The 27,216-nt window shown below is 39.1% G+C and overlaps 2 protein-coding genes across 13 annotated transcripts in view; one reads left to right on the top strand and one right to left on the bottom strand.

Annotated features, from left to right (window-relative positions):
• The window catches only part of utrn (utrophin), a 196,603-nt gene that overhangs the window by 41,851 nt on the left and 127,536 nt on the right, over window positions 1–27,216 (bottom strand). For all 8 annotated transcript variants that reach the window (XM_053240647.1, XM_053240645.1, XM_053240649.1 and 5 more), the window contains 4 exons: window positions 22,183–22,451; window positions 19,384–19,530; window positions 8,973–9,051; window positions 5,954–6,014 (listed from right to left, as the gene is read on the bottom strand). In XM_053240647.1, coding sequence (XP_053096622.1) covers window positions 5,954–6,014; window positions 8,973–9,051; window positions 19,384–19,530; window positions 22,183–22,451 — 556 coding nt within the window. The remainder of the gene's footprint in view (window positions 1–5,953; window positions 6,015–8,972; window positions 9,052–19,383; window positions 19,531–22,182; window positions 22,452–27,216) is intronic.
• On the top strand, window positions 10,608–19,369 carry LOC128320604 (inactive histone-lysine N-methyltransferase 2E-like). 5 transcript variants are annotated; one of them, XR_008304170.1, is made up of 14 exons: window positions 10,608–11,059; window positions 12,081–12,216; window positions 12,367–12,529; window positions 12,655–12,847; window positions 12,986–13,087; window positions 13,201–13,272; window positions 13,412–13,504; window positions 14,263–14,355; window positions 15,052–15,144; window positions 15,714–15,785; window positions 16,370–16,475; window positions 16,719–16,783; window positions 17,500–17,681; window positions 17,785–19,369. XR_008304170.1 is itself a non-coding variant. In XM_053240655.1 (13 exons), exons 1-13 carry the CDS (start codon window positions 10,961–10,963, stop codon window positions 17,863–17,865), a joined length of 1,368 nt encoding a protein of 455 aa, XP_053096630.1. In that variant the 5' UTR covers window positions 10,608–10,960; the 3' UTR covers window positions 17,866–19,369. The 5 variants fall into 5 exon arrangements, 4 of the variants coding, with proteins under 4 accessions (XP_053096630.1, XP_053096629.1, XP_053096628.1 ...); XM_053240655.1 differs by lacking the exon at window positions 17,500–17,681; XM_053240654.1 differs by having other exon boundaries at window positions 17,500–19,369.

Genomic DNA, 27,216 nt, shown 5'->3' with positions numbered 1-27,216 from the left:
CGCTGAGACGCATCAGACTCTAATCACGTCGAGAGAAAGACAGTCAGGAGGTGACACTCTGAGATAAGGACGAGTCTCTCTCTCAGCCAGCTCTCACTCTCAGCCATCACCGCTTGATCGACTGACAGGAAATGGGGACAAAATAAATAATTCTGCTCCGTGTGTGACAAGTTTTGTGATTCCGACCTCCTCTGAAGAGAGAAAGAAAAGAGGAAGACTGAGAGAAAAGATGGCAGCTCTCGCTCATGTTTTGACACTGGCTTCACATTTCCTCAAAACAGATGTCAAGCCCATCTTTGCACCAAAAACATGTCAGTCACTGAATCTATATATGTAAATAAGAGCCACTTGATATCCAGGTAGCTAACATGAGCGAACCTGACAGGATTTCTACAGTCTTCACTGCTAATGCTAGTCAGTTAGCTAACATGAGCTAACCTGTCAGGATTTCTAAGTCATATTCATGGATATTAATAATATTAACAGATAACGCTAGTCAGTTAGCTAGCATGAGCTAACCTGTCAGGATTTCTGACAGGATTTCAAGTTGTTTTCATTGATCTTCACTGCTAATGCTAGTCAGCTAGCTACTATGAGCTAACTTGACAAGATTTCTGAATGTTCAATGTTCAGTGGTGTTTTTTCTTTCTTTCTTTCTTTCATTTTTTTTTTTTTTTTAATGTTCACACTTATCATAGACAAAAGTCTAGTTAAATCAGCTAAGTTGACAGGATTTCTGAGAGAATTTTTAAATCTTATTTATAAATGTTTATAGTCTTTATGGCTGCTAGTCAGTGAGCGAAAACAAGCTAATCTGACAAGATTTCTGAGAGAAATTTAACTCATTTTCACTCATCCTCACACTTGTCAACAGTATCACTAGCAAGCTAGATAAAATGAGCTAATCTGACAAGATGTCAGAGAGGCTTTTAAGTCATATTAATACATATTCAGTCTTTGCTGCTAATGTAATTCAGCTAACCTGACAGGCTTTCTGAGATTTTAAGTTATATTCAGAAATGTTTCTAATCTCAACTGCTAACACTAGCCAGCCAATCCTTTTTCCAAAAGGATTTTATGTATTTTCACTGATGTTCATACTTATCAATGCTAATACTAGTGAGTTAGCTAAAAGCAGCTAATCTGACAGGATATTTGAGAGGACTTTGAGTCTCCGATGTTCATACTCATCTTTCTTAGCAATATTCTGCTAGGTAAAATCAGATAATCTGACAGGATTCCTGAGAGGATTATTCAGCCATATTCAGAAATGTTAAGAGTTCAAACACCTCTCCGATAATTACATGCATGACATAAATATGCCACAAGTAGCCTGGATTGTGATCAGCAGGATGGAATTGTACAGAAGCTTAGATCCAGTATTTCTTTTCACATTCATGGGCTCACGCGTGTATGTGCCTGAGGTAAGTAGCTGCAGGCTGCACTCCTGCTGCTCCTGATGTTCTGGGTTTTCAGACACAGCTCACTGTTTCCTATCTTGCTTGCCGATGCTACAGTATAGTCTGGAGATTAGAAACGACGCCTGCTGCGGGTGGTGTGTTCGAGATCCGTAGCTGATCTCAGTCTTTGATCTGCGCTGTAATTGCACATTATTGCAATTAGCACAAACAAACTGTGAGCACCAGTATGTCCTGTTTAGCCGGCCCTTTCCGTTCACACTGTAGATATACATCAGAGTACAATAAAAGCGCATTACTGTTAGCTGTATAGCCAATGTTAGAAGTTGGCATATGGCACAAGAAAACAAAACTTGGCAAGCTAAGCTAGCTGCAGGTTTTTGTTTTTTTTTCTCAATATTCTTTCGAAGATTCTACTTTATTTCCTTTTATATCCAAAATTTATGTTTTTGTCTATATGTCTAAAATCCGTCAGTCGCGCAGTGTTCGCCAAAATTATAGGGCTACTACTTCCATCTGTGAATGTACAACACACACTCCCACAAGAGGAATGAAAAACGAATGAAAAATGCATTTCTCCATGTTAGCAAAAAGACTAAGAATCCCAGAGCACTGATACAATTCGAGCAGATGCTCTAGGGTCAGAGGTCAGCTGGAGCATGGCTGTGGATGGAAGCAGATTGTTTTTCTTTCTCTTCTCCTCACACCCACACACATTCTGTCTCAACTAAAGAATAATACCATAAATGAGTGTGGTGAGCTTATTAGGTCTAAAAACTTATAATGAACAGACTCTAACGACTCTCTGACTCGTTCTCTCAGCTGCTGCTCATTTAGACTCTTCAGATTTGTTTATCTCTGGGCAGAAATTTGTAACAATAAGAGCTCTCCATCTCCGCATGATGCTGGGAAAACTCTGGAAAACCTCCATTTTCCATTAAAACTCAACAAATTATTTTAGGCTACTTTAGGCTAAAATTGACATAGATCTGAGCCAGAGGATTTCTAAGTCACGGATGTACCACTGCTAATACTAGCTAGTGAGCTTCAGCTTTGAGGTTTTTATTAATAAATGTTTAAAATCATCCCTGCTAATGCTAGCTAGAATAAATCTGCTAATCTGACAGGATTTCTGAGAGGAAGAGTCATTTTTCACCAATGTTCATACGCACCACTGCTAACATTAGCCAGCCAGCTAACATCAGCTAATAGGATTTCTAAGAGGACTTTTAGATTCCTATTCATGAATGTTTATAATCTTCAAGCTAACATCAGCAAATCTGACAAGATTTCTAAAAAGATTTTTTCATTTATACTTCTACACATCACTGCTAATCTGGCAGGATTTCTGAGAGGATTTTAAGTGATTTTTATTTATATCCATACTTATTAATGCTAACACTAGTCACTTAGCTAAAATCAGCTAATATGTCTCATACTAATGGGGATTTCTGAGAGGATACTCACGTCATATTCATAAATGTTAAATGTCAAAACTGAGCAATGAGGCTTTTAATAAGACTTCAGCTTTAGAGCTTTTAGCCTTTTAACCTTGCATTTGGATGAGTGAGTGCTGAAATGGAGGCCCGGGTAGATATGCATTAGTGTGTGTGTGTGTGTGCGTGTGTGTGTGTGCATGTGTGTGTCAGTCTCAGGGTTGGCCTGACAGTCTGAGCCTTGTAAAAAGTCACCAGGTCAAAGAGGAATTGTCTTTCTTGGCTCCACTCTGAACTTCCTGTATCATCGTCCAGCCAGACCTGCGCTCTGAACTTACAGAAGGGAAATTAACCTGTCAGTCAGGAGCTTGTTGCCTTCAGCCTCCTGCTGCGAGTCTCACGTTAGCCTCTGACATTACACAGGTCCTGGCTTCCCTGCATCCCAGTCACCAGGAGGCCAGCGAGCATTAATTAGGAATCGGAGAAGTGAGGGTGCGTCTTCCGGACAGAGGGGTCGGATATGGGAATGTTCACTAGAGTCAAACTGAAGGCCAAGACAAAAGTTATCCAACTTCAAGTTCACTAGAAGCTTCAGAACTAGTCAAGGCACAAAGCACAAATCTTAATAGAATTGACACGTTTTAAATTTGCTCCTAGAAATATGTTTAAATATTGCCTCTTTATAGTTAACTGTGGTGGAGTTAACATTTCTAAATCTTAGCAGGCAGAGAGAAAAAACATTTACAACAAAAACCCTGTAGCGTGTATCAATGAACGTCCAAATGTGTGCCGAGCAACTGTAGGAAAACAGCGAGGTAAAAGTTTGCTGTGATGCTATGTAATAATTAGTATCTTTTCCATTTCTTTTAACTGACCAATGAGATCACAAGCCCACCTTCTAGTTTTCTATTGGTTAAGACGAATTCAACGTCAAAGTTCACCAAAGTTCAGAACAAAGCAAAAGTAAACACTACCAGAAAATGCGCAAAAGCATCTCCCAGAACCTTTCCCCTTCAGTGAATTGGGTTTTCTGCCATACTGCCGTAAAAAGAGTAAAAAAAAAAAAAAAATCGTAAATGCTATGGTTAAAACGTATGTTGGGACCTCGGTAAAGAAGAAGACCAAGCACATTTTCTCGTTACAATTTTTGTCTTTGAATAGAGACAAATCCGCAAGTTGGTGTTTAAATGTAGCAGCTAGAGCATCAAGGGAACTTTCAGACTGATTTACCTTGTCTCCTATCCTGTTATGGCTTATTGATTGGAGCAGTTGAGACCATGTGTCATCCGTGCATGTGTGCGTGTGTGTGTGTGTGTGTGGTTACAATTCCTGAATTACCCCAATAACTGTGAAGCAGTTAAGTGCTGAAAAGTGTATAGTGTGGCACATGCATTTATTGATAGCCAAGTGAATGACCATATGGTTGCTGTCAGCCAGGTCTGCAGAGAGACGTCGATTTGGCAGCTATGTGACTCATCACTCTCACACACACACACAGCTGGTGTTGACTCCTTTCCTGCTCGCTTTTATCTCCTCTCCCTTCATGTGCCAAGCTAGTGGGCAAAACTCCCGCACACACAGCCCAGGTGTCCAGAGAGACACATCTCCCTGTCTGTCTGTCTGTCTTCTCTTTCTACCTTTTCCCTTGTTCTTATAGTGGTCTTAAATCTCCTACTCAGTGATCGCCACATCCACGGCTCTGCGGAGCATGAAAGTCGGCGCTGACGCAGGAAAAAGTGTGAGTAGTTAGTAAAAGTGACAGAATAGACACTGGTGCTAATGACATTCTGAATTTCTCTCTCAGATGTACGTCACTGGATCTCTCTCACATTCTCTCTCCTTCGTCACTATCTCCTCAGTCACTATATTAGGGCTGTCAGAAGAAACTTCACTTCTCAAACACAGTCTGGAATTATAGACACCCTTAAGAAAAACAAGCAAAAGTGATTGTGGGTGATGTTTTAACTCAGTCAGCTGGAAGAACTGCTACTGACACTTATAAGAATAGCAGCTTATATTCAAAATATTTTTTATTTGCGCTGATTTTTTTTTTTAAAGTTGTCATCCACATGATCAAACCTAAGAATATAATGGAGCTTTTGTTTTGCATGGAGATTGAGTAAAGAATAAAAAAATAATTGCATGAAAGAATTTGTGCTAAAATAAACCTACTCAGAATCCCCATATGCCTAATCTCGAAATGTGCTAATGTCAAAATTTTAATATTTTCACTTTTTATCAATGTAGGAAGGGTGCCAATAATTTGGAATTGACACTACTTTTGGAATATTCATAAAAATTACACATCAACTGACAAGAAATCTCATGTTTTGTTTTTTTGTTTTTTGTTTTACAGGAAACTCTGGTTCAGCAGTACCATGACAAACTGCATTTTTTTTCTATCTTATTAATTTTATTAGAGAGAAAAAACAGACGCTGGTGAAGGAACGTTTATATCTGTTTATATGTGTTTTTTTGGGCATTCCCTTACATTAACTGTAACTATAAACAGATAAAAAGTCAACCCCAAATGTCATATACAAATAGCTAACAATTTAAAACACTTTATTAGAAATATAATTTCTCTTAATAACTTCATGGTGATAACAGAAACGCTGTTTTGTGAACCCCACCACCTTGTCGTTGACTATTTTCCTATAACAGCACAACCCCAAGTGTTTGATTCCTTAACTTCATACATTACAAGCTCATTTATATTGAAATGAAGTCACATACTAAAATAACTGCTCAAATCAGATTTTCAGATGATTTAGATCAACTGCTAAATTATGTCCACAAGCTAAAAAGTAAACAGACTCAGAATCAGAAAACGAAACCTCCTTTTTTATATAAAAGTCAGACAGGGACAAAACCGCAGACTGCACAGTCGCGGCACGTTCTGGAGCTATGATCTCTACGTCTCCAGACCATAAGACGGACTCGAAACAGAATCCAGCTGGAGGACTTTGTTCCTGTTCATAAACTCAGCTAATAGAGCCGGGCATCAGAGTTATGAACCGGCACACCCCTCCCTCTGTGTGTGTGTGTGTGTGTGTGTGTGTGTGTGTGTCCGCACACATGTACATGAATGATACTTACTTGATGTAGTAGGGCACTTTATTCTGGGATACTGCTCTCTGCCAGGGCATCTGGACCGAAGCTGTGGAAAAACACACACACACACACACACACACACACACACACACACACACACACACACACACACACGGGATTCATTAAAACAACTTTCACATTGGTGTTGATTTATATAACCTCAAAAGACTCTCCATTAGCGGTGAACGCATCTCGGCCCATTAATCTGTTCATTAACAACTTTTGTTACTTTTATTCCGATACACAAACAGCTAATGATATTTAGATTCACAGCCACGGCTGACCTGGTTTACATGCTGACACTGATACCAGAATCACCTCGGGGAATCAGCGGCATGCCTCAGGGTTCGATGCTAACTTTTAATTGCTGCTAGGCTTGACCAACGGGTTTGAGTTACAGAAACGGCAAGTCAAGCTGCTGTTTCTCAACCGTTAAGCAATATCTGAAATCGTTCAGATTAAATCATGCCACATATTAACAACGAAACCCTAATATTATAGTAAGTCCTTCCACAAGCAAATTCTTCGTTGGTGGAGTTATTATAGTACTACATGCAGCCTGTGATATAATTTCTGATCCCTATTAAATATGACAGGATTCGTGACCTCTGACGCTCTTCTTTCGCCCAGGGTTGAGTTTGTGGTCATCAGTTTGTGTTTTGTAAAGTAGTTGGTGTTTCTCATATAACAGGACAATGACTGTAGCTACAAGGTGGGTCTTGTCACTGGGTTCAGTAATGACTAACTAGAGACCCAGAGATCATGATTAGTCATTTCTCGCTCACTTTTGGTATACAATATAGCCAAATGTATAGAGACACCTGACCATAAAACCCATATGTGCTTGCTGAACATGCAATTCCAGATTTATTCCCCTTTGCTGTTATAATATCCTCCACTCTTCTGGGAAGCTTTCCACTAGATGTTGGAGCGTGGCTGTGGGGATTTGTGTTCATTCCGCTACAAGAGCATTAGTGAGGTAAGGCACTGATGTTGGGTGAGGAGATCTGGGGTGCAGTCGGTGTTCCAGTTCATCCCAAAGGGTTGAGGTCAGGGCTCTGTGCAGGACACTCGAGTTCTTCCACTCCAACCTTCACACACCATGTCTTCATGGAGCTCGCTTTGTGCACAGGGGCATTGTCATGCTCGAACAGGTTTGGGCCTCTTAGTTCCAGTGAAGGGAAACTGTAATGCTACAGCATACAAAGACATTCTAGACAATTCTGTGCTTCCAACAGTTTGGGAAAGAAGCACATATGAGTGTGATAGTCAGGGTCCACATACTTTTGGCCATATAATATATGCATATAAGACAGGAAGACAGTGCTGGACAGCTCTCCATCCAGTTGGAGCACCAGCAGTGGTGCAGAAGATGATGAGCCCAATTTTAAAATGCAAATCCAAACAGCTGTGCTTTCTGCCAAGAGTCTTGCCTAGCTCTCCTGGGATTTGAATTCGGCATGAGAGAATCCGAGAAGCTTCCACTGCCCCTTCATCTCATCCCGTTGTATCGGTTTGAATCAGTATTATCTTTACTCCTGGAGTGCTGAATTTAAGCAGAATCTAGAGAGACACCGCAATCATGGCAGGTAATGACAGCACCATGTCAAGAGAGTCTAAGTGATGCTGAGTTAAATAACGTGTTCGGAGAGTTTACACAGCAGGAGTGAAGTGGGTGTGTGTACCCGTCCTTCTTCTCACACACTGTTAATGAGAAGGAATTGCTGGACGTCTATGTTCAACGTCAGGAAGAAGTCCCGTATGTGTCTTTCTTTTATTCCCTAAAAATAGTGTGTGAATAGCATCACTAACACCAGGAATATTTAGGAAATGAGATCATTCAGAGCTGATCGGATGGACGGAAGCAGAGGAGACATGAAGAGGGTGGATTAATTAACCTCTGAATTATTCATTGTCAAAGCCTCTCTAATGGAGTTTGTGTGTGCTGGGAGAGAGAGAGAGCTTGATATAGTGCTAAACTGTGACTTTCCATAAAAATCTGTGATAAAAATCTCCCTCGAAATGAACAAATCTGTAGTAAGAAAAAAAAAAAGGTCTCACGGATACGACCTGAATGCACTTACTTACACTTACCTTAATGGCTAATAACAAATTTCCCATTTACGTCTATTCATTTTTATTCATTCAGAAGTGAATTTATGGGATTTGAACCCACAGCCTTCTAGGTTTCATTTTCGAGAATTTGTTTCGACTAAACAGATTGCAATATTGTCATCCAGGAGGTCTCACAGTCTCTGGCCCTGATTTACTAAAGGTTTGCTTCGGGTGTGTAAGAAAACCTGCAAACTTCATAATGTCTATAAAAACAGGGGCTAGCTAATATGTTGTGTCTATTTTGCATATTAATAAACATAAAATTCAGGATGTGTCTTCCAAAAAGTGCACAACAGAACGGAGTCAAAGCCAATAGATTCATTTAGCAGCCACAATGTGATTTGGTGTAGCTTGAAATATCACATGCGCAAATTAATACAACCAAAGGGCAGGTATTACATGAGCGAAAGATCATTTCTGCCCATTTCTGACCATACAGAGATAAAAAGATACCATTATTGTATTAAAGTTTCTTAAAATTATGCATATCAAAATAATAGGAAAGGCTTAAAATTCTTTACAATTCTTATATATATATATCTCATGACCTACACTGTTTTATTTTAGGTTCATATAGTATTTTGAAAAGTATTTAATTTGCTTCACTGCCATTATAATTAATGCATAGATATGCACACAGGAGTCACACTCACAAACCTAATTTACATATTGTTCTCCTCTGAGCACTGTCATTGGCTGTTCAAGGTCCAATCACACACCAGTGCACGTTTTCAGTCACAAAAATGAATCATGACTGAAAATCTTTTTTCCTGACTGGAGATTCACCAGCATTAACTAAACAAGTGGAACAGTTCAGGGTTGCCGTGTGTGTGTGTGTGTGTGTGTGTGTGTGTGTGTGTGTGTGTGCGCGCGCGTGTGCGTGACATACTGGAGAGAAAGTGCTGTGATGAGGGTCCAAAGTCTCTGTGGGCTTCCTGTAGGAGCTTCAGTCTCTCCTCAATGGCTGCCTAGAGAGAGAGAGAGAGAGAGAGAGAGAGAGAGAGAGAGAGAGAGAGAGAGAGATGAACAGACAGATAGATAGAGACAAAGAGGAAGACAGAGAGACAGATGAAGATAGATAAATAGATAGAGAGAGAGAGAGAGAGAGAGAGAGAGAGAAGTATTTCACAAGGTCAGAGTATATTACAGACTGTAGAATGGATTAAGCTCATGTGTTTTTTTCAGTTTTCAGTCGTTTCAATTCATTACATTATGATTATATTTAAAAAGACCTAAATATATTTTAATAATCAGTAAAAATGAATATCTATGTGGAACACCAGTGACCTCAGCAGCACGCGCACACACACACGCGCACACACACACCTCTCCACAGCTCTAACATGCGTATCTGTCACGTTTACATCCTCATCTCCTAATGACCGACTAAATTACCATCACACCTCTCATTACACATGTGTGTGTGTGTGTGTACATCATTCATCAAATCCTGCACAAGCTTTACACTCTGTAGTGCAACATTTACTATCATACACACACAAACTTCCAACACTACTACATCAATTTCCTCACATGCACACACACTCATAGATGGTGGTGAGCCAGACACCGACCTTCAGACAGGTGATGATGAAGGATAGGTGGCGAGAGAGAGAGACAGAGAAAGAGAGAGAGATAATGTGTGTGTGTGTGTGTGTGTGTGAGAGAGAGAGATTTGATTTATGTTCAAACAATGATGTATGAATGTAGAAGTGGATGAAGGGCACATAAGTGATGACAAAACAAGAAATGGGGAAAATAAGGACAGTGAAAAAGAAGGTCAAAAAGCACTCAAGAGGAGAGAAGTGTGTGTGTGTGTGTGTGTTTATTGCTTGGACCATGGAAAGTGACAATGACGAGTCATAGTAAGATTAATATAAAATTTACAGTTTAAGATTGCTGGTATTTTTCATCCACAGTTTCCAGTCGCTGAAATTTGCTCCATGTTATATTTCTTAAGCCACTTTGGATTGATTCAGTCTCATTTTCTTCCACTTATCCCTTCAACACACACTTTAGCAGAATCCCATACACTACATGCGCTCACTGCATCGGGTATCACATGGTGTTATACGCTTTGTAGTACACTACATTAGAATCAGACGTGAAAAAGAAGCTGAAAAATTAACTCAATACGCTGAATTTTTTTTATTAAAAACAGCACATAATTAGTGAATATGTCCTGCTGTAAATACTGTAAGAGTAAATGCTGTAAATGTTGTTACAGAAAAATAATCAACGACAGGGTGGTGTGATGCGGTGAGTTACTGTTACCATTGTTAAGTTGACAAACTTCCAATTACAGCATCTCCCAAAGTACTTTCTTATTTTCTTCCATTTACACAACGGCAACTTTTACAATTATTTATTTATTAAAAAAATAACACATCGTATGTTTTATCCGTTTGTAGTTACGTTAAATGTGCTGCGCTGTGTTTAATGTACAGCACTGTGACATAAGTATATAGAATAACACAAAAGCTAGTTGACTAAATAGGTTTCGTGTGTGTGTGTGTGTGTGTGTGTGTGTGTGTGTGTGCGTTGGTTTTTGTGGCTTATGAGGACTTTTGACCTGATTACGTACCGACACTACGGGGACATTTGGAATTATGAGGACAGGGACAGTGTCCCCATAATTCCTCTAATATATCTATATATATCTAAGTAAGAGAAGCTAAAATTCAAAGTTTCGGTCGAAGTCCACTTACACCACATACCCCTGAAACTGACTTTACACAGTGTTAACTCGGAATTTAATATAGCGCCCCCTTTAGTCTGGTCTTGGTATTGCACCAACTTACACACTCACACAAAATTTGAGCCTTCTGATTGGCTACCGCTGACTCGCCTAATTCGCGCTCTGATTGGCTGCGGCCGATGTCATTCATGTCACGTGTCTCGGTTTGTGGGCGGAGTTTCTCTATGTGCAGCGCGTCATCATGCGGAACTCATAATACGTCAATCTTTAAAAAACAGGTATGAGAATTAACTTTATACACTTTATTAAATGTACTTTATATGATTATATTGCAAAATGCACGTTTACTTTAGTTTATACATATTCAGATTAAAAAATAAAAGATTATGCTCATGAGAATGGGGTACATGTTTAGTCTAATGAGTATATCTTAAAAATCCTGCTAGTTACCATAATAATCACAGAATTCTCTACTTTAAAAACTTGGCAAATGTATTTTTAATGAATGAGTTTAAGTGTAGGTTATGGTTTATGTGAATTTGGTTTAATTAATATAAACGGGAAATATCGGTAAATTAGCATGGTAGCGTTGCTAATGATATTTAATGCTAATGTGCGACATCGCTGATCTTTAAATCATCTCTTCCGGAACACAGTGCGGGTGTATGGTTTGTAGCTCAAATGGTTTCGAGTGGCCTGCGTTAGCTGAACACAAGCAACAACCGGTAAACAACAAACAGCATGGAGACTGGAGAAGTGTTTATTTCGGTGTTATTTTATTAATCCCGGAGCGAACTCTATTAACTGTTAGTTAGCTGCAGTTGCTTAGTTTGGCTGCATCACTTCCTGTTAGCTCGCGCCGCTGTAGTGCGTGTCGGGAGCGCGCGTCGGGGGCGCGCGATTTAACACTAACATTTTATCATGCTGCAGCTGCGGGTTTTACTCTCTCTGACCCCTGACAGTCTCTACACGCCTCGTAAATAAGCTAGTTCGCACCTTTAAATAACTATATATATTTATTATATATATTTATTATATATTTATATATAGTATATAAATGAGAGTGGTGTGGTTTGTTTATCAGCTGTGTGTGCTGGTGCTGCGGTGACGTCACAGCAGAGTAACTGCACATCCCTCAGCATCACTGATGGAGCCCTCGGTAGGCTCACAGGAAATTTACATTGCTTTACATTTATATAACAATAACCTATATACAGGCCAAAGTGTTTTAAGGCTTCAAACTTAAGTATAAACTAAATGAACTAAAGTACTAAGGATGAGTTGTGCGTGGACACACAGCGTCCGGTGTACAGACTGTGTGAGATGAAGCTGAGGAGGAGGAGGAGAGACAATCCCAAACAGGAGGCTGAATATTTCACATCTGCTGCCAAAGACAAGGAGGGATTTGATGTGAAATATATAAATTCATTTATAGGTAAGTCTTAATATGTCATTCTTTGTTATTTTTTTTGTTTAAAAAATTATTATTCTTATTTAGGAGCATCAGGATGTTAGAGAACACTGCAGATGTGCTGCTCGGCTTGAATAAACACTGGACTAACAGGTGTTGTGCTTTCTCATACAGGACGTGGAGTATTCAGTTGTGTTCATTTTGATAAGGGAGATTTTCTTTTGGAGTACAGAGGACAACTCATAAACAAAGCTGAATGTGAACGACGACAGAAGTTATATCACGATGCCATGAAAGCATTCATGTATGAATTCCGTTTCAATGGAAGACTCTTATGGTATGTATAACATTGCATTGTTCTTCATATAATGTTTTCTGTAAGATCATGCTAATGCATAAAGTTTTGAAAAGGTCTTCTGTGCAGCCACAAGATGTTATGTGTTGTCTTATATCATGCTTCAGTGTCGATGCTTCCAGAGAAGATGGTTCCCTTGGGAGACTTGTCAATGATGACCACATCAGCCCAAACAGCAAAATGAAAATAATCACTGTAGAGGGAAAGCCTCATCTGTGTTTATTTGCGACTAGGAGCATCGACCCTGGAGAAGAAATCACATACGACTATGGCAATTCTGAGTTGCCTTGGAGAAATAAGGTATTGAAGATTGAACTATTCAGTGTTATTGGGCCACGCTTAAACATGCCGGTGCAAACATAACTTACAAATCATTACATGCTACAATCATCTAATTATATTCCCAATATTTTACACTGTCCTAACAAATCTTCACAGATTGTAGCTGAAGAACACCAACTGCCACCAGAGGAAAACAGCACTATGGCATTGAGTGAGGCCAGGAGGGTGAAAGACAATCAGTCTCTGTCACAGCACCAGGTATCCTGTAGTCAGTGAAAGAATTGGAAGATGGCTAACATGGTCTGCTGAAACCAAGCAGTGCTCCAGTTTTAATACATGCCTTTCATCTTGCTCTTTAACCTGTTCTGTAGGCTGTTTCTGAGGCAGACCCCTTTACCCCTGTGACCGAAGATACCCAGGCAGCCATCAACCAAACAGAACAGGTCATTTACAGAAATATATAATGAATTAAAACCTGTTGATTTTACATATACAATTCTATACCCAATTTACAAGCTTGAATAATAAGTATTGAAAATTTGGTTTTATTAATAATAAATGTTTTATGATGTCTGTTTTTAGAATATAGCTGGAGCCGTCACTGAGGTTACATCAGAGCTGACGTCTGTGATGGACAAGTTGGAGACTGATGTTCTGGGAGGAGAGACAGAAAAGGTAAACTATAGAAATCATGTTTTGATTAATGATCCCCCTATCAGCTTGTGTGTGGCACAGCACTGGTTTAGCAGTACACTGGGTATTAAAGGGACCTTGTAGACATGTGATAGTAAATGCACATCAGCAGCTGTGTGTAAAGCATCTGACACAAACCTGGTCTCGAGGGACTTCACTTTGTGAAGCTATATCATGTACACCACATACATTATCTTAAATTGGCATTTAATAGATGTATAGTTACTGACTAGAGTTCATTCCTTTTACTATGTGCAGTGTGTTATATTCTCATCCCTCAGTAGTAGGGGACCATTATAGGAGCAGCACTGAGTATATATGTGGTCTACCGTGAGTACAGCAGTGACACACACGTTACAGTGTGTGGGGTGCAGTTATGAGTTAATCAGCTACAGCACTGTTTTTACGGGCATCATTGTCACTGATGGATGTTCATTATATGGGTATAAATAGTATACCATATATACAGTGCACTTCCCTAATATACTGTATATACAGTGCACATATGAACACTTCCCAGAGCCCTGACCTAAACCCTATAGAGCATTTGAGAGATGCAATGATGGAAGACAGCTGATGCGCTACTGTGGATGAACTGAAAATTTGTTGATTGAAACTCGTTGGAAACTTCCAGCACAACTGTTACAGAAAATCGCTGATTCCAAATTCTTCTTGGGAATACTGTGTGTGTGTGTAACAATTGTGAAATGAGAAAAATGTTTTGTGATGTCTGTTTTTAGAATATAGCTGGAGCCGTCACTGAGGTTACATCAGAGCTGACGTCTGTGATGGACAAGTTGGAGACTGATGTTCCAGGAGGAGAGACAGAAAAGGTAAATTGTAGAAATCATCATCTGATTAATTATCTCCCTAATTGTTCTGTGCAGTTTGCGGAGTTTGAGGGAGTTTTTAATCACAGTACACTGTCTGTTTAAAGTCACTGGGACTGGTGCACTGTAATAGTGAAGTGTGTCTGTGAGCTGCTCCTCGCACTGGAAACATTTCTTGAGCACAGAGATAGAAGTGTCTGCAGTTGTAGGCACTATATTAAGAATGTAGTTAGTGTGTGTATGTGATGTGTATGGCTGAGACCTGTTTTATGAGAACACTGTGTCTAATGAGAACCTTTAGGAACTATGCTATAAGGATCCTCTACCAGAGGAATATTAGTGTGTGTCAGTGTGTTTGACTAGTACATGGTATATGAGGACAGTATTGATTTATATGATGACTCTGTGTTCATCAGCTTGTGTGTGGCACAGCACTGGTTTATCAGTACACTGGGTATTAATGGGACCTTGTAGACATGTGATAGTAAATGCACATCAGCAGCTGTGTGTAAAGCGTCTGACAGAAACATGGTCTCGAGGGACTTCACTTTGTGAAGCTATATCATGAACACCATATACATTATTAGGTATTTATCTGCCTCTTCAGAGTCACTGGGAGTGGTGCACTGTAAATGTGTATTGATCTGACTTGGGTGCTGGTTTATCATCATAGAAATCTCTTGTTATTTTTGTTTTTAGAATACAGCTGGAACCATTACTGAGGTTACAACAGTGCTGACGACTATAAAGGACAAGATGGAGTCTGAGGTTCCAAGAAAGGAGACAGAAAAGGTAATTTTGAGATCATCTTCTGATTAATTATGTCCAAAAGGATAGCCATTGCCTGCTAATGTCACTAAACTGGTTAGAAAGACACTATAGCTGCCCTGCCTGTCTGATGTTTGGAATGAGAATGGAGTTTTTTTGATGTCTTCAATTTTTTTTGGATACACTTCCTGTATATCAAATAGTCATAAAGTCGAGTGCGAGAGTAAAGTGTGCCTGATACATGCATGCAGAGAGCTGTTGGAGGTCAGACATGTCAGAAAATGTAACTGGACATAGTATAGTGTGAGTGTCAAGGAACTGATGCATAGCACATTTGTTGTAGACTACTGTTGCCTATTTAATGGTGTAGTTTGCATGGAAAACACCATTAGTTAAAGCTAATGCATGTTTGAACCAAAATAGGTTTAAAAATTGTATTGCCCTTTTGGATCTTGAATGTGACACTAACTTTTGTACCCACCACCCACTCGGTGTAACATTTTAATTCATGAAAATGGTGTTTGGTGTTTGCCAGAAAATACTCCTAGCCTGGTTAATCTGTAACCTTAACATTTTGTTGTCTAATATTTCAGATTACCATTGTGAAGGAGCAATCTGGGCCTGAGGAAAAAGATACAATAGCACCAAGTGAGAAAACAGAAAAAGTAAGTTTGCTGGATAGACATTATTTCTGGCTTATGATATTTCTATGGAATACATCATCAATAATTTCCTTCATTATTTGTATAATTTATTTCATGTTGCATAATTTCAAATATCTACTGTATGTGTAATGACCAAAGCCATTCATACACTATGTCGAATATCACATTAGTGAGCAACATGTTCTGCTATCAAAACCTATATTTATCAGTTATTTTGATCATTTTTGATTTGTTTTAAAAACATACATTTTGCTTTTTTTGTCACCATTGCCTCATACTTAAACACATCCAGAATTAAAATGAAGACGTGTGAAAGAGAATGCTGATGCAGTATCTAGAATATCCAGATACTTGTTAGTATTTTGTCACCTCAGCTTTTGTTATATAAAGTCAAGAGTAAAACCTCTAACAGGCATGCTCTTTTTGTCTGTATTTGTATTTGGGTTGTGAAAATGCCCAAAGTGCACATCATCTAACATCAAATAAATGGATTTTGCTTTCCATGTTATTCCTCCACTAGAGTTACTTTTAGACAAATATTTTTGGTTGTGATGTCAAATGAGTTTTATTAATTCTATTCACAGAATTGTAAACATGAAATGGTCTTCACAACTGTTTCGAGCATGAACAAATGTGCAGCATGTGTTGGACCTGTAGCATCACTCAAATGGATTGGTCTGAGATGCAAAGGTCAGTAATGTACTTTACAGTATTTAAGATGGCAGTTAATTTATAACTGGTATGGTTTGTCCAATTGGCCCATTGTTTCCAGACAGTGGTCCTGGTCTCATAAATTCATAAGGTTTGAAAATTATTAATAAAATTCTAAGCTTCATCTTTTTATATTGAGTTAAGGCAACAGTTGTGGTGTTTTTAGTTTTATGTGTATTGAAGTCTTACATTCTTACTTATTTACTTCTCTCTCTTTTGCAGTCTGCAATTGTTTTTGGCACAAGTCCTGCTTTGTAAAACTTATTAAGAATGAGTCACTATCATGGGTGAGTGCATTTATAATTCATTATATAAATTTTAGTCATTTGCAAGTGCAATTTCTAGTGATCGTTTGTTTTCTGGTACTAGAGAGTAAGTACTGGTGAGGATGAATCACTAGATGAAGAATATGTGCCACAGTCAGAGTCAGACAGTGAATCTGAGAGTTCAGTAGAGTTACAAGGAGAATGCCCCTTGAATATGGAGAAACGAAAGGCTATTTATTCCCAGATTGCCAAGTTGAATCCTGAAGGTGCAAGCAAGGGCAAAGTGTGTGTTAAGGCCAGAGAAGAAGTTGGTTTACTTTATGAGGAGCAGTTGACTGATGTAGATTATGACAGTGAAGCGAGCTATACTCAAACCTCAGATAATCTTTCAAGCAAAGTTCAGGGTAAGCAAGTGTCTGAGACCTACAGAACGTCAAAAGTTGCAGTTTTAGGCAGTGCATCAGACAGTTTAATGCTGCCAACAACAGTCACTGGAACATCTGCAAGCCAGCAACTGTTGGAAGTAAGAGAGGGAGCTGGTGGAAGTGATTTACATGGAGATGTTGAGGAATCATTAATGGCAGAGGGCAAAGCTAAAGTGGATGAAGCTGAGGAGTGTCTTCAGTCATCTGTAATTTCTTGTACTGAAAATAAGAAAAACTACTGATGGATTAGAAATTACAAAAGTCATTGCGTACTACAGAGGCAACGTCATCTTCTTTCATTGCACTTAAAAGCTTCCAAACCCCAGGAGATATCTGGTGTGGGAATGTAGACTCTGCCATGGCTGCCAAACCCAAAACCCTGACCCTACCGTGGTGTTCATTTAGTTCTCCTGGCTAAACTGATGGAAGTGAATCTGAGAATGGCACTGAAAGTGAGAATATGAATGTGTCTATGAGTGCACCAGTGCAGATTGGTAGGTTTTTCTAACATATTGATGTGTTACATGCCCAATTGTTTTGGTCATGATCAGTCCACACTGTTTGTGTGCTGAATAATGTGGTAATCTCTTCTTACAGGGATGCAGAAGGATCACCCACCAAAAGAAGCCAAAGCTGGATGTTCTGGTTGTATTTTCCAAGTTATATATGTGGTTTTGACTTTTATTTTAGTCATATAACTCATAATTATCATTTTTGTTTTACCTATTTTTAATTTGAAACAAAAGTATATGTCATCATATCTCCCAGTCTTTATGGTTGTATGATGTGCATATTTATATACTTGTTTGTTTAGTCTCAAACACAGATGCTTTGCCCATGTCCCATAGAGCACCTGCTGTTTTATGTGCAATAAGCTGGCTATAAGGTTCACAATTTTAAACATCACAATCTAATTGATTCTTTTGATACGTGTTGTATACACCAATCAGACATAACAACCAGTGAAAGGTGAAGTGAATAACATTGATTATTTCTCTACGATGGCATTTGTTGAGGGTTGGGATATATTGGTATAACAGTCAGTTCTCTGTGTTGATGTGTTAGAAGCAGGAAAAATGGGCAAGGGATGCTACATAAAGGTTCCTCTGAAAGTAACGGAACAGCAAGCTCAATTAGTCTGTTTTTGCTATACACTGAAGACGTTTGGGTTTGAGGTCAAAAGATGAATATGAGATGATGGTTTAGAATTTCAGCTTTCATTTCCTGATTTTTATATCTGTGTTACACAGATTAAAACATGGCACCTTTTGGTATAGGCACAAATTCTCTTAAAGTAAATTAAACAGCACTTAATATTTGGTTCATATCCCTTACTTGCAATAACTGTATCAAGCCAGCATACATACATCCCATATACATCGCTCAAAACAAGAGTAGCTGTTCATAGCTACTAATTCTTTAAACTATCAATTTAACAGGATACACCTGGGCAACAAGAAACACCAGTCACATGTTCCAACATACTTCATCACTTGAAAATAAAATGTTTAAAAAATCTATATGTAAATATCAGGAAAAAAAGCTAAAATTCTGAGCTATCATTTTATATTCGTCATTTGATCTTAAACCCAGATGTCTAGGTATAGGAAAAACAATATAATTGAACTTGCTTTTCAGAGGGGACTGTATTTAACAGAGTTAAAAATTATGTTAACAGTTAACAGTTATGTTTTTTAAGTGCTCAGTTGTAGTATCCCTAACCTGAGTTGCTTAATGTTCTGTAATTGTTGTATAGAAGGACTTGTTCTGTTAAGTCACAGGTGACCCGGTAAATCACCATGCGGTCATGTTTGTGTTTGTGTTAAGTCGAGTACCAATAAAACATGCCTGTCCTTCTAATACAGTGTAAAGTCTTTTTTTGTGTATTGTTAAACTGATGTCCCGATAAAGCGGTGTGACCTTATAAGTACCAATTCTGTCGGAGGCGGGAGCTTCTCAGACGGTCCTTATATGCAACCATAATGTCAGGTCTTGTGTTTAAGAGTTTAATTTTGCGTAGAAGAAATCTGAAGTGAAATTTGTCTTGCTAAAAAAAAACCAAATTTTTTGATGTTTACGGCATTGCTGTAGCACAAAGGGAAAGGTGGGTCCCCTTAAACCACGTTTCAACTGGTTTGGCCGGCAAAGTCCTCGTAAGACTTAAAAACCAGTATGTGTGTGTGTGTGTCCATGTACCTGCAGTATGTTCCAGCGTGTGTTCAGGTTGTCCAGTTGTCTGCTGGTGGTGGAGGAAAGTTGCACATCCAGAGGAGCCAATTCACTTGCCAACACGTTCACAGCCAACACCTCCTGCTTCAGAGGAGCCACCTCGTCCCGGAACGCCTACACACACACACACGCGCGCACACACACACACACACACACACACACACACACACACAATTATTCTTACTCAGACATTCCAAATCTAATTGTCGATTACACAGGTTGTGTTTGTGTAGAACTTTGGCTTTAACTGTAATACATAATTCTATATTTGGGACTAGTTTATGATACCACTCTCAGCAGGCATGCTAAGTATGCTAACTAAAGCGTGCACTAAGGGTAAGCACTGCAAAGTATTTGTATGTTATTATAACGTCTAAGTCTTTGTATATTGTTGTTATTAGGTCCTGTTTTGGTCAGATTGCTAACATCTATTGCCTGGCTAGAAAACGCACGTGAACTTTATATCTGTTTACCACAGCGCTGTTGAATTCTCGATTCTGATTGGTCAGAAGGTGACGAGTGATTTTCTGGAACAGCAGCTCTGACAGTAGTGTAGATTTAATTCAACTCACATTATCAATATTTATGTGCTCCTTCTAATACGTTAACATTTCTATAGCAACAATTTACACAGGGACCGGAAAAAGACTTTTTAAAAACATTTTTGGAAGGAGTCTCCAGTGTCAGCGCTTTGAGGTAAAGCTGTAACTAAGTTTGGAGGGACACAGGGAAGTCTTTTTTTTTTTTTTTTTTGGTCTTATTAACCTGAAGAGAGAGAGAGAGGCTGGTGAGGGAACGACTGTTTACAGCTGCTGTTTGTTTCCTGGACATTTCACAACATTAAAACGTAACTATAAATGGATAAACAGTATAATATGTTGTTGTTCAATTTAAAAAAAACTTGTAATCTTTGGCAAACTGTTGTGGTATAAGAGGAATATAACAAAAGAAAAAGAATGACCTTCGGGGTGGTGACAGTAACTCCGCTTCATCACAACACCCCGTTATTGATTATTTTCCCAGAACAGCACCCCCCCTTCCCAATGCCACCCCCAAAGTTTTTAATTCAGTGACACAGGTTTCAAAACCCACAAAATGTTATTACTTCACGTCAACATGAATCCTTCAGCCGTCTAAATCCCAGCCTCATTTTCATCTATTCAGCGCTATGGAGGATAATAATGAAGTGTCAATAAACTGTTATCCATGTGACGGAGGTCAGACAGCTAATGATAACCCAAACGTCTAGAAAAAAAAGTACTTCTTAATTGGATGATCTTTGACCCCCATGTGGGCTGATGTGTCTCTGATGTGAGCGGCTGATTCTGAAAGCATGTTTATTAGGACCGATGAGAGCTTTCAGTGGTTTCAACTAAAACTAATGGGTCAGTGTTGATGCTCTAGGGTCATCACTATGAGTCTCCGAACGCAAAATTTAAAGCATCCCAGAAGGTGCATGGAGAGTAATAAATTATTTAGTATATACATTTTTAACTTCCAAGGCACATCTCTACACCTTTACCCTTATAAAGAATGCATGGATCTATAAATATACATTAATATGCAAATTCACTCCAAATACCCTCCTGCCAACCCCTCCCCCATCACCCTGTTTATTACTTATGTTGTACACCATTTCAAAAAACACAAAATGCTACAAAATGCTACATCCACCGTTAAAACATAATTACCACATTAGCTAGCTGCTTTTTAACTTTCTCATATTTGTCAGACAGGATTTGAATCTCGATTCATACCATTATATTCAGCCAATCCTATCCAATATATAAACACACCAACCATGAAATGTTCATCGATAACATTAGCAAAGTTAGCTACCTAGCTATGTATGAGGAACAGCAAAGAATAAAAGCGTTTCAGAGACCAAATAAACTTAAGAACGGAGGGAAAGGAATGAATGGAAACAACCTGTTTCCATTCAAGTTGCTGAATTAGTTTTCAACCTCAAATTCCACAGGACAGATTTACTCTTTTACATGATCGAAAATCTGTTTAAAAGTGACTGATGCTATTTTTTCAGCACTGCACCGTTTTCAAATGGTCTTATACATGTAACTCATATTGCGATAATCTCACCAGCTGAAAATTAAAAGGTACAGCTCTCCAAAGCCACACTGATGGTGTACATCATTTGTGTTTCTCCTTTTCACAATTTGAGGATTCTTTTTTCCCACCCAAGAGCTTATAAATCTTTAATAAAACCTTTTGCCAAATACTACAAAAAGTATTCTGACTTTAAAATACGTTTTTAACACCCAGGTGCACAGCACTTCATGCTGTTTGTTTGCTGATAGTAAGACATGCACAAAACAAGTGTTTACGTAACACTGCCAAATGCTAATTAGGCAAAGTGCACCTGTGTTCATTTGCATGCATGTTTTTAGTTGATCACCTGCTAAACTGGCCACCCCACCTTCGCTAGAAGTGATATAATTAGCGCTTTTCTAAGTGAATCTGCCCCCATATGTTCTAAAATCCACTGCTTGTGACTAATGAGGAACAGATGGATGTTTAGTGCAATACATCAACATGTCTATGCGATGTCTGGGACCTGCACAAAATAGCTGGCGTTTCAAACATTTTAATTATATTTTATATTCCACTCTTTGCTTATTTACATTTTAGTCCCATCTGATTGGAGCATGTATATAGCACTTCTCTCTATATAACTCTATATCTGATACATCTGTGGTGACCTAAAGTACGTTTGGGGCCACTTATCTATATCCATCCATGATCACTCACCGTGGTTTTGTCGATGTGGTCCTGGAGCGAGTCGATGAGCAGGTCTCCGACAGGCTGCCAGCGACCTTTGACCTCCTCAGGTCGGCTCAGGTGCACGTCCAGCTGGTCCATGGCGCTCTGCAGGTCCTGGAGTTTCTCCAGAGAGCGTTCCACCTGCTCGTGCCAACCTCCCACGTGTCCGAGTAGCCTCTCCCAGCGCTCACGTACCTCGGCTGCCTGCTTCCGGATCGCCCTCGCGACCCGCTGGGCCTTCTCCTCCGGAGACAACTCTGAGAGAAGAGGAAAAGGAGAGAGATAGAAGGTCAGTACTCCTCAAAGCCTTGGGGCATGTATTATCACTGTTTCCAATGGCTGCTTTGGTTTATGGAACCGTAAGTCCCAGGAAACTTTCAAAGACAACTAACATAGCAGTCCAAGCAGAAAGAATTGGGATTGTACAACCTGACTTGGGCCAAGCTACCCAAATATGGAGTTAACTCAGTGCGCAGTGATCATTAGATTAGCTTTTGCTTGAGTGCTGTGCACAAACAAGTGACACAACTTGAAAAGGCAAAGTTTAGCCTTTACTTCTACTTCTAGCTTTTACTAGAGACCCTATTAATTTCCTAACTAAACACAATCACCGACTGCCTAAATTCACAGGAACAGACCATTGCACACACTTTACAACTCTTCAACCAAATACTGTCCGAAACAATGTTTACTCGCCACTGACTTCTTTAAACAAAACTCTTTACATTTTAAAGATGCGACGCTGTAAACTTTCTTCAAACCATTGACTATATCGTGACGATAAAAATCTCACCAAGTCACGGTGTTCAAAAGTGACTTTTTTTTATCCGTTAGAAGCTAGTCCCCAGATATGTGCAGAAGTGTGGATAAACATAAGTATGGATTTCAACCGTTGAGATTCGGAAGCTTGTAGCCAGAAAATATACAGTAAGTATCAGATGATTTGGGCCCCAGACTACAAGAGACCATTCAAGTGAAATGATTGGAAAGGGTAAAGCTTTACCATTTGGCAGAAGCTTATGCAAGATTGCAACCACCCACTTTATAACAAAAAAGGCAAAATCTCTGGTGAAGATTGGGAACTGACCAGTTATTCATACTTTGTACAAACTGTGGCCTGCAGAACCAACATTAATCTCAATAGAAAGCATCAATGGATTTGCCAGAAACATCTGATCCACCAACAAGGAAGGCCATTCTGATGCACTTGAAATCCCAAAAGCCTCTGTACATTCATTATCAATATTTTTTTAATGCTTTGGACAAACCCCTGCCACCTTAAAACCACTACACTGCTTCATTTTTTTAAAAGCTGAAAATCCTTAAATCCTTTCCTTGACTGATTCACCTGATTAACAAAAAAAAGATTTGTTCAAAGGATTAATGAGGAAATCCATTATTAATGTTTTCAAATGAACTTGGAACCACAACATTTCATGCTTTTAAAGCTTTTGTTTGACTGCTCAATCCACTGCCAAGCCTAAAATCTATTTAGGAAGGAATAAAGAGGGAACATATTGTCACAGTTTTCAGTGCATTTGGAAGCCTCAAGCTGTGCAGCTGAGCATCCTTGAAATTTGCTCCTGAATCTATCGACCAGCCTGAAAGCTGTTTGGGGAGGATTAAAGGGAGAGCGCGGTTAGAGAAGGAACTGGCCTGGGGCACGGCTGAGAGGTGGTGCAGTACTGAAGACCTGAGGATCTGAAGTCATTGAAAGATCTGAGAAATGGCAGTAATCTGTTTCCTGGCGTATGGGTCAGATTTGTATCAGAGGATTAGAAGTGCTGGAGGTGATATTAGTGTCAGAAATTCACCCTTGCTGGAGGGCCGGCTTGACAACTATCCAACTGTCATCTCTCATCAAGCAATTTCCTCCAATACATGACGTTTCCTATAATACAGAAATATCATGAAAGCCCAGCTAATGGACTGATGATTCAGTACACCACCTTCCCCATTCTCATGAATATTCAAGGTCTGATATTTGATATCATTTTTAGTATTTTATTATTTTATTTGATATTAGACACCCAAGTGATGGACTGGTGTCCCTTGCACCCATAGGCTCTGGATCCACTGCAGCCCTGAACAGGATAAAGAAGATACTGAAGATGAATGAATGAGTATTAGACATTTAGCCATGTGTCATTCCCTGGAGTGCCTTGCTTATAGGTAAAATGTTCTGCTGCTTTTTTCTATATGATTTTACATCATTCATTTCACTGACAAATATTTGACAGGACCATTTGCATATTAATAAGTCCCAAGGACAAAAAGACCCTTAACTGCTGGACTGCTGTGCAACTGTGCTTGATATGAAGACATATATTGATTATTATAGGTGCCAGTTTGCTGGTTTTGGCACGGAGGAGTGTTGGTTGGCTGGTTGAAGGTGTGAAAATTGACTAGAGTGAATAAAGATTCAGTCACACCAGATGAGTCAGACAAGATGAAAACTCACTAATAAACACCTTTAATTGATTCCCTGCAAACCTGGGTCCTGGAAGATATTGTTATTTCACATGTCCACTATAAAACGAGCGAAATCCAAAGATGGTATACAAGGCCATAACCCCAACAAAACCCCAAGCGAGTAGTCACCAGGCAGTCTTGGTCAGGGTCATTGGTTCAATATACAAGACTGGAATAGTCCAGACCAAATCAAAGCTAACTGCGACCTTCAGCCAGACCCTAGGTTCTCCAGAGGAACTATTACTAGTTCATTACTATTGCTCGCCCAAGGTAAAATGTTGTTTCAGTTTCCTCAACTCAAGCACGGCTTTGAGAAAAGCAGGTCTGAGCAGATCAGGACCCCTGTGGTTTCACCTTGGGCCAAACTGGGTCTAAACTTTAAATCAAGGCTAAGTACCAGTTATATAAACCTTAAAACTCTCCAAAGTTCTTCATGCTACAATTTAAAGTTATACTACTGTCCAAAAAGGGAATGCTACAAAAGATTACACTGATTGGAAAAGGCAATGCACTTTTTATGGTTCAGCACTGACCATCGAGTAAGAGGACTCAAAAATGAGTCCCTCCAGAAATGGAGTCATAATCTTTATTTATTCGCTGGAGTGTGGAACTCCATTTTGTTGTATCGGTGCTTTGGTGGATTGTCAGTACAGATTGTTTTATAAACCTGAGTTACAATTGTCCTTATCTTTTGTCAAGAGCAAAGACATCGGCTTTATAACATCATGATCAGTCCTCAGGAATTAAACGACTTAGTCATTTCTGTAGAAAAAATGAGCATGAAAAAAATACACAGTTCTACATAGGTTCTACCGGCAAATAGATATCTTGGAACATCTTTCTATGGATGACCCCCTCTCCCCAGTGATTCCATATCAAGGTGTTTAGTTGCAAGTAATGCAGCTGGTGTTTGAATACAGAGTACTGGCAATAGGAAGAAGGTGGCTAGTAGCTATAATCTGCCTTGATTTAACGAGAGGTTATCTGTTGTGGTAATAACTTTTTCCTGAACTCGTATACATAGTTGCATAAGGCTGCCCTATATATCAGATGAGAAATGGAAGAACCACCATAAATAATAAAATAGCCTCATTACAAGATGAAACCAAACATCAGCACTTCTGAATGATCATAACAAAGCTTAAATAATGCATATTATAGTTCTGTAAAGCTCCATTTGGAACTGAAGTGCATGGCAGACCGCCTAGTCCTGGTGCAAAGCTAGCAAGAGAAAATATATTAGATATATTTCTACTATGGTTCCAGAATGCTCTGAGGAAAAACAGGGTTCATGATCTCTAAGTTTGCAAGAATTCCTACCTCATTGCACAAACTGTGGCCATTATGTTAAAGAACAGAAGGTTCCCAAACTGCACAACATTTAGATCATCTCAGCTGCACGGCAACACAGTAAACGTGGGGGGAATTCAGATTGAAAATGTGTAATTTTTTGATTTATTACACAAATAATGCTAGCATTATTGTAGCTGTTTACACCAGCTGCAAGCAAATGAAGCACAATTTCACACTTCAAGTCTTTTGTTGCCTCCTGCAAGCAGCATGTCACTAGAAACATCACCCTGTGATGTTTTTTTTTGAGTCACCACTTCTGTGAGACAAAAGCTTGATGGAAATGTTCTGCTTTGCCACTCATGTTGAGCCACATCTGATAGAAAATAAGCATCAATGTTTTCAAAATTGGTGGGTAAGTGGGTTAGTTATTCAGTAAAACTTCATTTTCGCCAAGCATCCTTTTGATAAGGATTGGTCATTCAGCAGTGCTCAGTATAGCTTCCTCCACCCAAATAGTTCCTGGTCTGTAGGTTTCAGGAAATAGAGCCCAAAAAAAAGTCAGCCCAGATCCTCTGGTGGAAACATGCCTAAAGTTCCCAAGTTCCTGTAAACGTTCCTGTGGTGGAAAGAAGGATAAAGTTCCCGTAAAAGATCCTTTGGATCCCAAATGTGCCTAATATTCTCCTTAAAGATCATCCAGTGGAAACAGGATGTAAAAGTTAATTCCTGTAAAACTTTCTGTATTGGAAATGAGTCTTAAATTCAGGTGTTTCTGTCAAATTTTCTTACGTGGAAACATGCCAAATGGATGGAAATTGACATTCCGCAGATGGAAAAATGCCTATAGTTCCTGAGTTCCTGTGAAAGTTTCTGTGGCGGAAACTTGCCTACAAGTTTCTGCAAAAGTTTCTATAATGGTAAGATGCCTAAAATTCTTGAGTTTCTTTAAAAGTTTCTATGATGGAAATGTGTTCATAGTTCATGAGTTAGTGTAAAAGCTTCTCAGGTGGAACCATGCCAAAGCTTCCTCCAATGGCAAATGCCTATAGTTTGTGATCTCCTGTAAAAGTTTCTCCAATGGAAACATACCTACAAAATTTAAAAAATGTTCAGGTTGGAAAAATATCAAAAGTTCTTGAGATTTGAAAAAGTTGTTATGATGGAAAAATGCCTCAAACTCCTGAATTCCTGTAAAAGTTTCTGGCGCCTACAGTTTTTGAGTCCTATAAAAGCTCCTGCAGTTGTGACTATTAATTT

This window comes from Pangasianodon hypophthalmus, chromosome 16, assembly GCF_027358585.1.
Source record: "Pangasianodon hypophthalmus isolate fPanHyp1 chromosome 16, fPanHyp1.pri, whole genome shotgun sequence".
In the NCBI taxonomy this organism is placed as follows: Eukaryota; Metazoa; Chordata; class Actinopteri; order Siluriformes; family Pangasiidae; genus Pangasianodon; species Pangasianodon hypophthalmus.
The sequence above is the reverse complement of the archived record's forward strand: the minus strand, read 5'-3'. Positions and strand labels throughout refer to the sequence as shown.